Source organism: Sphaerodactylus townsendi, linkage group LG04 (genome assembly GCF_021028975.2).
Source record: "Sphaerodactylus townsendi isolate TG3544 linkage group LG04, MPM_Stown_v2.3, whole genome shotgun sequence".
Lineage (NCBI taxonomy): Eukaryota > Metazoa > Chordata > Lepidosauria > Squamata > Sphaerodactylidae > Sphaerodactylus > Sphaerodactylus townsendi.
The window spans coordinates 108,373,408-108,388,018 of NC_059428.1; the positions used below are offsets into that span (position 1 = coordinate 108,373,408).

Here is a 14,611-nt window from a genome sequence, read left to right on the forward strand (position 1 = left end):
AAGCACCGTGGATCACAGCAAAATTATACTTATCGTTTCAATGTTCGGGAGGAAAAACCTGTACACACTTTCCAACCTGACTTCTCTCACCAAAATGTGTATCAATTGTACAGAAATTGTAGGAGCACAACAATCTACAAGTCATAGACTTTAATTAGTAAAACTCAGAATAAGCTGTTGTAGTTCATCATTCATGGAAAACATTCTTCAGAATAAATATTTACTGACACTAAACATATTCTGTGTTGATTAGCCCTTTTTACACTATTAAGCTTCTGTCAGCTTGACATTCACAAAACACAAATCTGCATTTATCCATGTAAACTTAATTGGTGTCCTACATGTCTCTCCATAGATAAACAATTCAATATATTTAACTTGCTGAGAATTTTAATTGTGTTAAGTGGAATGGAAAGAACTTTATTTGCATAGTTATTAGTTGCAAAAGCACTGCATTCATTTTTATGAGAAATTTAACTGCATAATGATAACTGGGCATCGTTAGTGTACAAGACTATCTTAAAAACGTACTGTCCGTATCGGACATTTAATGTATGTTTCATTTTATTAAAATAGAAGTAAAAATTAGGGAATTAGGGACATCTACTGTATTCAGGTCAAAATACACCTCAAGAAAAGCACTTATAATGAAAAGAGAGAACACTGCTCACTCACCTACCAACAGAAATCCACAGTCATTTCAGATGTTTCACATTTGTGACAACACTGTATAAACAGGGATTCCTAACCTTTTTGAGCCCGTGTGCACATTTGGAATTCTGACATGGCATGGTGGGTGCTGCAACAAAATGGCTGCTACAGTTGGTGGAGCCAGCCACACAATGATTGCTAGAGCTTACGTTCATCAGACAGTAAAGGTCCTTGTGCTGTCATGGCAACTGCTGCCAAAGCTGTATTTTGCTGTATTTTGAAAGATCTGCACGGCCAATCAAATCTTTAACAGTCAATCAAAAGCCATACTGGGCAGAAAGCCTCACTTGGCCCTGCTCACTTCCTAAAAACATTTGGCAGGTGCCTGAAAAGATGTCAGAGGGTGCCATGATGCCAAAAGGCACCATGTTTGGGGATATCTGGACTAAAATAAAAGCATGCATTCAAAGAGACTATAGATTCTTCCCATATCTAGTTTTTCAATGAAGACAATTCTGCTCATGATTCATTTTGATTTACGTCCCTCACCTAACTAGGTAAGGCTGCAGTTTTGAGAAGTGTCATACATGACACGTAAACTACATATTGTTATGAAGTATAACAGATCATATCATATGGACCACTTCTCCCAATGTCTGTTCAAAGATGAACTGTATTTACAGTCTAAATGACATGTCACTACATCAGAAGCATAGAAATATGTCAGATGCTTCCTAATTTACACACTTTTCTGCCTTTTTTCTATGGTCATGTACAGCTTCTCAGATAACGGTCAGGATCCAGAGAACTCCTTTAAGGTCAAAGACTTGCATGTCCCCAGTGGAAAATTTTATTTTCCATTCTTTTGGAAAACATGACCTATGATACATGTCACAAACTTCTTTTGAATCTCTTTCATTTTCAAACCCAGATTCCCATGAGGTTTAGGGTGACTGCTGTTTAAATAAAATAAATCTAGATCCATTATAGACTCAGAATGATTTTTCCATTCTTTAACTTCTGGCAAATACACTGATCATATTATTCAGGACGTGGGAATTAACTGCGTTGCCACATCTCAAAATCCTAGCACAATTGTTCATCCAAAATAATGCAGCGATGCCCCGCATTTAAACCTAACATCTCTACTCCACAAAACCTTAATGGCTTAGTAAGGGTAAAGAAAACACCAACGACAGATCAGAAACAAACCCAACACAAAAAGTGACAATGGAACACTAAAATACAAGGAAACTTTCTCCACATTTTCAGCATAAGCTGGTTGTATGCATTCATCCATATTTTAGATGGAGAAATAGCTCATAAAGACATCAGTGGTGTATCAGAAGAATCCAGACCACAAAACTATCTGGAGGGCACATTTTTACTGTTGCTATGGTCATAGGGTAAATGACCCCCCCCAAAAGTAACAACTATATTTCTGCTGTATATTTTTCCTCCACCCACAGTCATAAAAAGCCAATATGGCTAATGAAAAATGCCATAACTGAAACACAGACATAGGGCAAGCTGGATTCTAGTGCTAGGAACTATGTAAGTAGGAAATGTTCCTGTCTCGTTTAGCTTCAGGGGCTGCTAGAGAGACTTTAGAACTTCCATCTGTGAACAGGAAGAGTCTCTTGCTTTCCTTGAAAGCTTAAAACTTAAAAACAAACATGAGAATGATAGAAAGTTGAAAAATGGGACACTCAATAAGTTTATTAAAATAGGCAGGCAAAAGAGAAATTAGATTGTAAAAGGAACTCCACTTGAAAATGATACTCGTTACTCTTCAGTTCCTTCTCCTGCTGTTTTTCTCCCAAACCATTTTCCTGTACTTTCCACGCTGTTCCCACTACCCGCAGCTCCTCTTTGTTTCTATTTAATCTACCCTAGGTCGGGTTCAACCTTACTTTATATCTCTTTTCCTTTCTTCCTACTGTTAACCTTCCCTGCCCCCTGAGCTTCTATTCTTTGAAATTTCTGTTTTTGTCTCCTCTTGTTCTTTTCTTCCCCGTGCCCTCTAATAATAATTCCTGATCTGCACCCCAATTGTTTTCAGTGCAGCTTCTATTCCATCATCTGTGACTGACTTGATGGGAAAAGAAAGACAGTGGTTGCTTTGATTTACCCCAGGATCTGTATTCCAAGGTGATCTAAGATCTAATGAAGACATTGTGTAGAGTTTGTGATCATGGGTGGGGAAAGTACAAACTTTCCCACTTATTTTTGAACATAGCCACAAAACGGCCTAAAATTGAGGCTATGATCTCTATAGCTCTTCCATATTCTGTGAACTATATGTTTGTAAACAACTTTTAACATAAGGTATTATTTTTAACAAAGCATAACAGCATAGCAATAGACACTAAAAAAGAACACAACAAAAAGAATAACATACAAGAACATGAAAGATGGCTCTGCATTAATTATCAAAAATACTGAAGAAATTTAAAAAAACAATGGAGGATAAGAATAATATTTTTATTCTTTTCTACAATCTTGGAATTTACTTGATTTAGAATTAGATATCCATATTAATAACTGTTAAATATTTTTAAAAATACACCTGCATTTATACACATATATTGGAATCATGATAGCTGCACGTGGAATTAAATATAACTTTACATTTTATAATACTTCGAATTAAGAATCCCATTTTTCTTTGAATTCATATATTTACAAAATTGGCTAATTTCACCATTAAGTAATACTCTCTTGTTTTATCCTCCCAAATCACTTGACAGGAGATGCTTTCCATTTTCCAAGAAAAAACATATGCAGTTCTTGCTGCTGTTATTTAGTACAAGAACAGTTCTTGATGCTATTTTGGTGAATTTTGAGTAAAGATATCCAGCAGCATGACTTTTTGATCCAATTGAAAGTTCATCTTTAATATTTTTTGTATTTCTGTGTGGATTAGTTTCCAGAATTTTTTTTGTCTTGTTGCAAGTTCACCACCACATGTGAAAAAAAAAAGAACCAGGTTTTTCTTGGCATTTCTAGCACATACCCTTTTTTGGGGTCCATTTTTAAAATATCTTCTCGGTTGATATACCATCTGTAAAACATCTTATACCAATTTTCTCTCAGCTGCTGACCAGTAGTAAATTTAATGTTTTTTTGCCCATAATGTTTCCCACTGTTGAAAGTCGATCTCTGCTTGAACATTTTGCATCCATTTTATCATATAATTCTTGACTTGTTCGGTTTCTAAGGTCATATTTAAGTAATAACATATAGATTCTCATTATTAAATGTTGTTTTGTTTGGTCAGTTTCTCTTTCAAATTATGACGTATCTCTAGGACATTTTCTGTTGTCTTTAAATGTATCGTTAGTCTGGACTCGATTTGGAAGCATATCATCCATTGAATATCCTTCCCTCCTTGCTTAACTTCTTGCTGTGATTTGATTTGATTGTCCCTTGGTTATTAATCATGTCTTTGTACAATAAAAGATCATTATTCTTTTGGGTATTCACATCATACTGGGCTTCTACAGGGCACGCTAAAGGTGAAGTTGGCATACTGAGACTTTTGTGTGTCTTTATCCATAGTCCAAATAAACCTTTCCTTATTGCCTGTTTTTCTTTCTGGTATGTTTCTCTCAAATGTGATGGATTTTCTGGCCATGTATAATTATGTATACCAGTTTTCAAATTAAATGTCTCTAATTTGATTATTCTTGGGCATTTGATCCAATTTCCAAACCAGGGAAGCTGCCTTACAATAAAGCATAACATTAGGAATAGCAAGGCCTCCTCTCTTTTCATCTTGCAGAACTTTAAAATTAATTCTGGTTTTTTTAATGGTTGCAGATGAATGCACTTAAATGTAATTGCCAATTCCTTAATATCTTGTCTGGTATGAACACTGGTAACATTAGGTACAAAAAATTAGTTTTGGCAAAACATTCATTTTGATCTCTGCAGTCCTTCTGAACCAAGATTATTTAATCTGGACTATCTTAATAAATCTTTTTTCCAAATAACTGAAAAATTGTCTTTAAATAACATTTTATTATGTTCAGTTATGTACATGCCCAATTATCTCACAGTTTTAAATGGAAAGCACAATTTGTAATTTCCTGGGCCCTCTGTATTTCTTGCTCTGTTTGAACATTTAAAATTATCTCTGTTCTAGTTCTATTCATTTTGTAGCCAGAAAAAGATCCATATATCTCAATGAAATCCATCAGGTGGATGTGATTGTAAGCAACTTTTGAAGTGCACATTCTAGGTCTATTGTGACTTGCAGTGCTTGTACTGGTTCTAGATTGGCTTTTATCATAACATTTTATTGTAGTTTTTTTCAGTAATGATCTGAAATAATCTGAATTTTAGCACACAGCATTCAAGCAAATTGGATCTATATAGCTATATGTGTCCCACAACTGCAGTGAAACTTCTGTTAAATAGAAGAAGATGTTTGGATTTATATCCTGCCTTTCTCAACCATAAGAAGTCTCAAAGCAGCTTACAAGCTCCTTTCCTTCCTCTCCCCACAGCAGCCACCTTGTGAGGTAGGTGCGGCTTAGAGAGTTCTGAGAGAACTGTGAGTAGTCCGAGGTCATCCAGCAGACTTCATGAGTAGGAGCAGGGAAACAAATCTAGTTCACCAGATTAGAGTCCATCACTCATGTTGAGGAATGGGGAATCAAACCCGTTTCTCTCGTGACCTCTGGTAGCCAACATTAAGAGTCTATCGCGCTCAATTTCCATGTGGTCAAATTCCACCAACCCCGGTCTGGATGGAGAACTGGGCCTGGTGCAGCAAGCCTGATGACACTGGTACACAAAGGGTGGTTTCACAGATAGCTTCAGTAGATCCATGAACCGGGGAAGGTAAGGTCAAAAGGGAGCCACCAGAATGACCATTACCTCCTGTTCTCTGATTTTTCTGAGGATCTTGTGAATAATGGGCAGAGGAGGAAAACCAGGCCACTGGGATCGAGAGAGCCAACACCTAATGGCTTGATGATAATGATACCACAACATGAATCTTGGAGCCTAGTGATTGTTCTCCAAGGTGAAAAGGTCCAGTTTTGGTTTCCCAAATTGTTCAACTATCAGCATAACAACTCATCTGTTGAGAGGCCACTCTTTCTCCTGTACAGAGGTCCTGCTGAGTCAGTATGCCTTAATGTTGCCACTCCCTTTATGTGGTCTGCTCGAAGAGATAATAGATGGGATTTGGTCCAAAAGAGAATCCGCATCACCTCCCTGTGAAGGCTGGATGACTTGGAACCCCTTGGCTGTTCATGTAGCAGCTATATTGTCCATCCTGATCAAGACATGCGATTGGGACAATTGTGGTTGGAAGTGCTGGAGAGCTAGACAAATGGCCAAGAGCTCCAAGAGGTTAATAGATAGTAGAGATTCCTCTGAAATCCATTCCCCTTGGATTAGAACTTCATTTAGGATTGCTCCCCAGTTGAAAAGACTGGAGTCCGTGAAGATTTGAGACCGATAATGAATTATCACAGTCTTGCAGTCCTCATTCTCAGAGAGAAAGCTGCTCTTGTCGCTGCTCACTTCTTTGGGTGCAGTTTAAGCAGCCATGGCACCCTTTCCAAACTGCCTGTATTCACCAACTATAGGGAAAGGAGCCGGGGAAAGAAGGGAGCAAGCCCAGCTGAGCAAAAGACAAAGGAGGAAGAAAGGCGAAGAAAAGAGTACAAAAGAAGGCTAGAAGGGGTAAGTAAAGCAAAGTGTTGCAATAGCTGTTAGTAAAGTGAGGAACAGCTACTCTGACAAACTTCTCCCTGTTGAGACAGGAATAAAACTGAAATGGAAGGACGACTCCCACTGGAACAGGAAACTAGAAGAAAAACTCAATCCTGCCTTCCTGATTGGTCAGTGGGAATCACCTAACAAGATGTCCTCCTCCTCCTCCGGGAGAAATCTCAGGTTTCCCTTTACCTGGAATGCTACCATTTCATTCCTGAGAGGTTCAGCAGCCTAGAATATACTCCTAACTGCTGCTACAGCCACAACTAGATAAGTAGTTGGGAAAGGGGGGGGGGCTACACTGATGAGAAGAACATTCATTAAATGCTCCACTCATATTGAGTCATAAGAAGAACATAAGAACATAAGAACAAGCCAGCTGGATCAGACCAGAGTCCATCTAGTCCAGCTTTCTGCTACTCGCAGTGGCCCACCAGGTGCCTTTGGGAGCTCACATGTAGGATGTGAACGCAATGGCCTTCTGCGGCTGTTGCTCCCGATCACCTGGTCTGCTAAGGCATTTGCAATCTCAGATCAAGAGGATCAAGATTGGTAGCCATAAATCGACTTCTCCATAAATCTGTCCAAGCCCCTTTTAAAGCTATCCAGGTGAGTGGCCATCACCACCTCCTGTGGCAGCATATTCCAAACACCAATCACACGTTGCGTGAAGAAGTGTTTCCTTTTATTAGTTCTAATTCTTCCCCCCAGCATTTTCAATGTATGCCCCCTGGTTCTAGTATTTTGAGAAAGAGAGAAAAATTTCTCTCTGTCAACATTTTCTACCCCATGCATAATTTTATAGACTTCAATCATATCCCCCCTCAGACGTCTCCTCTCCAAGCTAAAGAGTCCCAAACGCTGCAGCCTCTCCTCATAAGGAAGGTGCTCCAGTCCCTCAATCATCCTCGTTGTCCTTCTCTGCACTTTTTCTATCTCTTCAATATCCTTTTTGAGATGTGGCGACCAGAACTGAACACAGTACTCCAAGTGCGGTCGCACCACGGCTTTATATAAGGGCATGACAATCTTTGCAGTTTTATTCTCAATTCCTTTCCTAATTATCCCCAACATAGAGTTTGCCTTTTTCACAGCTGCCATGCATTGAGTTGACATTCCCATGGAACTATCAACTAAGACGCCCAAATCCCTTTCCTGGTCTGTGACTGATAGCACTGACCCCTGTAGCGTGTATGTGAAGTTTGGATTTTTTGCCCCTATGTGCATCACTTTACATTTTGCTACATTGAACTGCATTTGCCATTTCTTAGCCCACTCACCTAATTTATCAAGGTCCGCTTGGAGCTCTTCGCAATCCTTTGCGGTTCTCACCACACTATATAATTTGGTATCATCTGCAAACTTGGCCACCACGCTACCCACCCCTACTTCCAGGTCATTTACTTCCAGTCCAAGGGCAGAGGGGAGAGGCTGCCAAGCTTTTAATTATGAGACCTCCATTGTTTACAATGGCAACAGTACTAACTGGTTTCTCTACTTTTGTGTTGGCAAGTTAAGAAATGATGCTGGCAAGTTAAGAAAATGTTCTCTCCTAGAAATATAAAGAAAATGTCCTATTTTCTACTTCAGACATTTATTAGCCTGGACCAACAAACTGTATGCCTTAAAAAGTACATACAACACAATTCCACACTTGGCTATGTACAAGTAAATTATGAAGTTTTTCTAAAAGGAAAAAGAAGTTTAATTCATGCTCAGAACTTCTCTTTCATAAAATTCTATTATTCTAGAGACAGCACACATTGCCTAGAATTTTATATCCTGTCATTCTTGAGCAAAGGGGGAAAAGTTCAGATAATTTTCAAGATTAATCCAGGATACCTTCAAGACCAGGGCCCTGTACAGATCTGTTCTTTCAGAAACACATTTATTTATTCTGTGTTTAAGTGCAATCTGGACACCATGAAGATATTAAGAATGAACAGCACCTACCACCAAAGCAAAAAATACACACATAAAAATGCTGGAAAATGGAAGAAGTAAAAAAAGCAAATAATATGGAAAAAGCATCAGCAAAGAATGTTAAAGTAGTTGCACCCTCCGTGCTTCAAAGATCAGATTAGTATTGTGAGAACCTTCTCACAGGTGGATGAGAGGAGGACTTTATCTGATATGCTGATAGAGATGTTCATCCACATCGCATGCAGTCCCCATCAGTGCTAGGGTTGCCAGGTGATAGCTGGAGATGACAACTGATCTCCAGGCAATAGAGATCAGTTCACCTGGAGAAAATGGTTACTTTGGAAAGTGGACTCTGTGGCATTAATCCAAGTTCTTCCTCTCCCCAAACTCTGACCTCCTCATGCCATCCCTAAAATATCCATGTATTTCCCAACCTGAAGCTGACATCAACAAGGGTAGGTCTAAGACTATGCTTAATCTCTTCACATGGTCACCTAATCTTACCCCATCCAAAATACCCCATCCAAAATTGGTAAATCAATCCTTTATAGAAATAAATCAATCTATCTGGTTCATCTGATTATTTAAATGTTTTGGTTACCTGATACAGCAATGTAGTAGTGCTCCACCACCATGTCAAATGACATGTTAAATGTTTAAATCATAGGAAAGAAGTGTCTTTTTAAGTAGATTCTAAGCCAGTACAATCCTACATTTTTGCTCCATTTTTGTCCTAGAGTAATTTACCGCAGTTTCAGGTGAATCAAATTTCCACATGCACTGGCTCAGCTTCCATGTATACAAGTATCAAGAAGAAGCAGAAGCAGCAGAAGCAGAAGAGGAGAAGGAGTTTGGATTTATATCCCTCCTTTCTCTCCTGTAGGAGACTGAAGGGGGCTTACAATCTCCTCTTCCTTCCCCCCTCACAACAAACACCCTGTGAGGTGGGTGGGGCTGAGAGAGCTCCGAAAAGCTGTGACTAGCCCAAGGTCACCCAGCTGGCGTGTGTGGGAGTGCACAGGCTAACCTGAATTCCCCAGATAAGCCTCCACAGCTCAAGTGGCAGAGCAGGGAATCAAACCCAGTTCCTCCAGATTAGAATGCACCTGCTCTTAACCACTATGCCACTGCTGCTCAAGACAAGTGTATTTTTATACTGGCACTCAATATAAAGATAGATATTATTTCTGTAGTTCCTGTCATTGACCAAGCAGAACACGTTTTTTTCCATGTGCAGCTGAGCCATTAGAGTAATGCCAACAATCCAATTAAATCTCACATTTATTTCAGACTACTGACAAAAACAAGTTTAGAATCAAGCAAATATTAAATAGCTCCATACAGAAAAGCAACCAGGAAGCAAACTGTAATTCTACTGTCTCTCAAAGTATTTCAGCAGTTGGATGGATTTCTACAGAGACACACATATGCTGAAGCTCTCAAGTTACTACTTTCTGTGAAGAAAAGGTCGTAGGAGAAGTGCAGCAGCAGAAAAAAAAACTTTCCACAATTCTCTCTTTTAATGCACTGATTTATCGGAGTTTAGCAATGGGGGTTAGGTGAAAAGACGTCAAGCAACTGGAAATCCTGCCGTGTCGGAATTACACAGCCGTCTCAAATGGATAAAAGTAGACTCAAAACCAGAAAACGTATTTTGGGAGAGAAGGAAAAAAATAAAACAATTTCACTGCTAAATTTTCTGAAATTGCCATCTTTACAACTAGTATATAGCTAATAATAGATGCATACCAAAAGAATTTGGAGAAGAGAGAAAATATACCTTTAGATTGGTGCTCTGTACAAGATCTAGGTGACCTTCAGTAAGCACCCACAGACATTACTATTGCTTACAAGACAAAGGGTTGGAGCATGGAGTTTGCCATAATATGGCTGCACTCTTTAAACATTTCATTAGAAAATATCCCTCCTAAACTTCTTAAGTTTATTGCTACAATACCTAATGCATTGTATTGGCCTACATTCTACAGAACCTGAAGATTTCCTTATCTTTAAATTATAGAAATAATTTAACTTGGGAAGAAAGGATGAACCAAATTTTCAAAATGGCATCTAGAGACAGATAAAGCTGTATACAGCTGCCCAGAAGGGAACAAAACGGCAAGAAAGCTTTGGATGATCTAAAGATTTTTAGATCAAGGAACCTCAGACTGATCTAAAAGAAAGAGAGGTGCATTTTTTGGATATTGATTGAACTAATCTCTTAAATACTTGGCTACAGGTATCTTGTTCTATGGAAATTTCAAACAATATAATTTTTTTACTTTGCAAGAGAAATGAGGATGCTATTGTCAGTTAAGGGACTGGAATTTAACTAAATTTTATTCATGATATCCAAGAGGACGCACTGCATAAAACAATATTTTCTTAATTGAATATATGCTTCCCTAAATTACAAATGATTACATTTCTAAGCTGTTTTTGTCCACTACTGCACCAGAAAACCACATTTTTATAATTACCTCTTATTACATAATTGTCCAAGGCCTCTTCCATTCGTTTCAGGGCTTCAGTTCTATTAGATCCATAGGTAATCAGCTGAAACAAAAAATATCTAAGTTACATTTAGCACCAAATATTAACCCTTTCCAAGATTTCCAAAGATTAGTCCAAGCTGCCATTTTATGGGATTATGTGAACAGTAGTATTTCAAGATAACGATCCTACCTCAACCCTGAGCAAAGTTTGAAGATCGACTTGTTGGAGGGAGGCTCCTTGAAGAACAGCTAGATCCTTCCCAATAAATAAGTTTTCTTCTATTCAGAGACCTCATCGATCATTATGATTCTCAAAACTTAAAGCTTAGAGAGATCCAGGACCCTTTTTGCAAAGTAAGCAGGATGCCATATATAATCACCAGGTCCAGTTACTTACATAACAAATGATGAAATCTGATACTTCATCATTAATCTGATAAGATTTTGCATATGAAGCCATTTGGCTCCAGAACTATGAAATGTACATTGTATGTAAATGTCAAGAGTGGCAATGAACAAAGCAAGAAAAACTCCAAGAAAAACACTAAGAATAATCTCTCTGTGCTTCCTAATATATCTATTATCCTTATCAGTTTTTTAAATTAAGTTAAAATTAATATTTTTTCCAGATTTTTAAAAATCATCCAAACCTTACTTTTGAAATCATGGGATCATAGTAAATGCTGATTTCACTTCCTTGTTGTATGCCGCTGTCAACACGGACCTTTGAAAGAGTGAGAGAACACTATGAGTAAAACAATTTTTGGAGGAAAAGAATGTTATCATCAAACTGAACCCAATTAATTACAATGCACTGTTAGATGACAATTGGTTAGAATTACAGGAAATTGTATCACTGCTATTATACTTAGGAGTTAATTTTACAACTATACTTTTTATTTTTGTGAAACAACTCAAGAACCTCAATAATGAGCCCATCTATAAATGTCTTCATAAATAAATTACAAGTGATCTTACACAGACATTCTCAATGGTTTGTTTTGAAGTTCTCAAATCTAGAACTTTCAGTATGGGTAAAACCAGATTAAAGCACCGTGACAAAATGCACATAGTCCTGTAACTGATACCTATTGTCAAAAATGTCCCCACTGTGTAATCGCACCCCCTATGCCCCACTTGACCCAATATTCAAGAGCTCCAGGAGGGACACAACTGAAGGATATTCAGCAGCAGCCATGGAGTCCTGCTTATCAGCCCTATAGGAATACTGATTCTCTAGCTTTTATGTTTCAGTCACTTTCTTTTTTCTGCCTCACATTCATCTGGGCATATTTTTCTTCTCATGATACCACTCTCCTGAGGTTTGAATGTTTACACAGCTTTTTCCATGACTCTGCTGTATAAGGATATAGCCAAAATTAAATCTCTGACTCTGCAAAGCAGGGGATTAAGAGTGGACACATATTCAGATATTTCTTCTGAAGAATCTGATAGCTGTTAGCCATCAAAACTTAGCATTATTGCTGATATCCATTTTCATCTGTTGGTACAATTTTTGCCCCAGAAAGATCTCTACATAAAACATAAGCTTAAATAAGTATTTGTTGAGATTGTTGTTTTTGAAATTTAGAAACGACATTACAATACCAACAAAACAATTCAGAATTACTAATATCTTTGGAATCTAAAGGGAGAAAAAACAAAGGCAGATAATACAAAATATTATACTTGGGAGAGGCAAAGAAATGGGGGGAGGGGAAGGACTAAGAAACCTCCCTTCAATCTTCACCTGGGGGGAAAAAAACCTTGTAATAAAACAGCTCATCTGTCTGCAGCAAGGCAGAAAGAGGTCAACCCAACGGCTGTTAGGCTTTTAGATTTTAATTTAGGCAATTATCAAGGGGCCAGATGTAGAACCTCTTGTCTACAGTATCCACATGAGGTCACAGTGATGACTTTATTATCCAAATGACATGTCCTAATAGGCTTTATTCTCTGCAAAGGAAACTGAATCACACTTTTTTCCTAGAGGAAAAAAAATTAACTGTGCCTTTACCATAATACCATTGCTTGTTCATTAATGCAGGCTTCATAACTGCAATGGCAGCTGCCTAGCATGTTCATTAGAAAAATGTCAAGGTGCCTTAGGTGCACTAACTTCAGTTCTCAGCAAGGTGTTCTGTGTTAACACTACTCCAAATAGTCTGGCAACACTAAGTTATACAGCAATTTTGAAAAACAATCTTGGATACAATAGGAGACACAACAGGATATAATTTACCAATTGATCCTAAGGTACTTTTTATTTGGGTTTTGTTGTTGTTGTTGTTGGCTGGGTTTTCCTAAAAAAACACTGTCATGAATGAAGACCTGGAAACTGTACCTTGTCCGATATTGGGCTCACAACTATACTGTTGAATACCAGCTAAAAACTAATACCCGCCTTACCAATAGATTGGTACAAGCATACATGGGACTTTTTATCAATGCCTAACCTATCACACTATGGTTATGGTAAATTAAGATCTAGTCTCAGCAGATCTAACTTTTTTGAGAAATTGGCATTATTTTATTATTTATTTAGGTATTGAAATGATAATTTTTACCCTGAAATGATAATAAAGCACAACCTTACATCCTTTTTGCTTTGTTAAAATAAGAATGTTAAAAAGAAACTTCTAGCGAAGTGGTTCCCAACCAGGGGTACACACCAGAGAGTTTGGGGGTATGCAAAAAAATTACATAATGGGTTTACTAATATTGGGGTACAATTTTAGGGAAATGGGTTGCCAAGGGGTACTCAAGTGAAAAAGGTTGGGAACCCCCGTTCTAGAGAAAAGCATTAAATGTTTAGCTTCCAAACACATTACTAATCCAGATGTTTAAACAATATATCAAAAAGATTCAAAGGACAAAAGATGGTATAATATCCTTGCACAGTCTTAAAATTAATATTATGTGGATATGACTTAATTATGTATAAATATGTATTTACTCCATAAAGGAGGCCACAGACCTTCTTTATGGGCCTGAGTAGGGCTGCTAATGATAGGACATTTTGGAGGACATCAATTCATAGGATCGTCATGACAGTGACTTGATGGCACTCAACGCACACAAATATTTATCAGTAGTTCAAAGAAACAGATAAGAAATCTGAAAATGTTCTTGTTAGATCTATTGTGGGTCATAATATAAGACTGGACATTTTATACAGGGTTTTATGTGTTTATGAATGAGCTGTTGGAAAAGGACCACTGTTACTGGTCATATAGATCTATGTTTCCAGTATAGCTAAAAGTAGTATTCTGTTCTGCTTTTGTTTTTCAAGAAAATGGCTATTTAATGATTTCTACAATTTAGATAAAATAGCCAGTCTTTTGGTACCTGCTTTTTTCCTAATACTTTTTTGAAGTACCACAATGAAAACTTTGTTCACAGGTGAACACAGAAAGACAGAGAGTGAGATGGTATTCTAAAAGGTTAACTAAACTGAGTTGTTAAAGAAAATCCAATTTCACAGGCACACTTGGGTCATCAGACTCCATATTTAAAATCCACTTAAATGCTCCATACTAGCCCCTGAAGACAAGCTACAAACTGCTCATACTGGATGGGAGGATCAATCTCTGCCAATCACCTTGTTTATATAGGACCAGAAAGAAATTTCTGTTGTCATTTCTCTTAAATTTTCCCCTTTATTCTGCAAAAACCAAAAAATTGTACATTGCTTGTGACAAAGAACCACTGTAGCAGTGGCTTCTTTTACGGTAGCTATAACAAAAGAAGAGAGAGAAGACGGCATGGTGTAGCCTGATCTCATCAGATCTCGGGAACTAAGCAGGTCA

At 37.8% G+C, this 14,611-nt stretch overlaps 1 protein-coding gene across 2 annotated transcripts in view; it reads right to left on the minus strand.

Annotated features, from left to right (window-relative positions):
- The window catches only part of PCCA (propionyl-CoA carboxylase subunit alpha), a 345,506-nt gene that overhangs the window by 151,262 nt on the left and 179,633 nt on the right, over positions 1–14,611 (minus strand). For both annotated transcript variants that reach the window (XM_048493110.1, XM_048493109.1), the window contains exons 15-16: positions 11,458–11,526; positions 10,788–10,863 (exon numbers count right to left, since the gene is read on the minus strand). In XM_048493110.1, the coding sequence (XP_048349067.1) occupies positions 10,788–10,863; positions 11,458–11,526 (145 nt within the window). The remainder of the gene's footprint in view (positions 1–10,787; positions 10,864–11,457; positions 11,527–14,611) is intronic.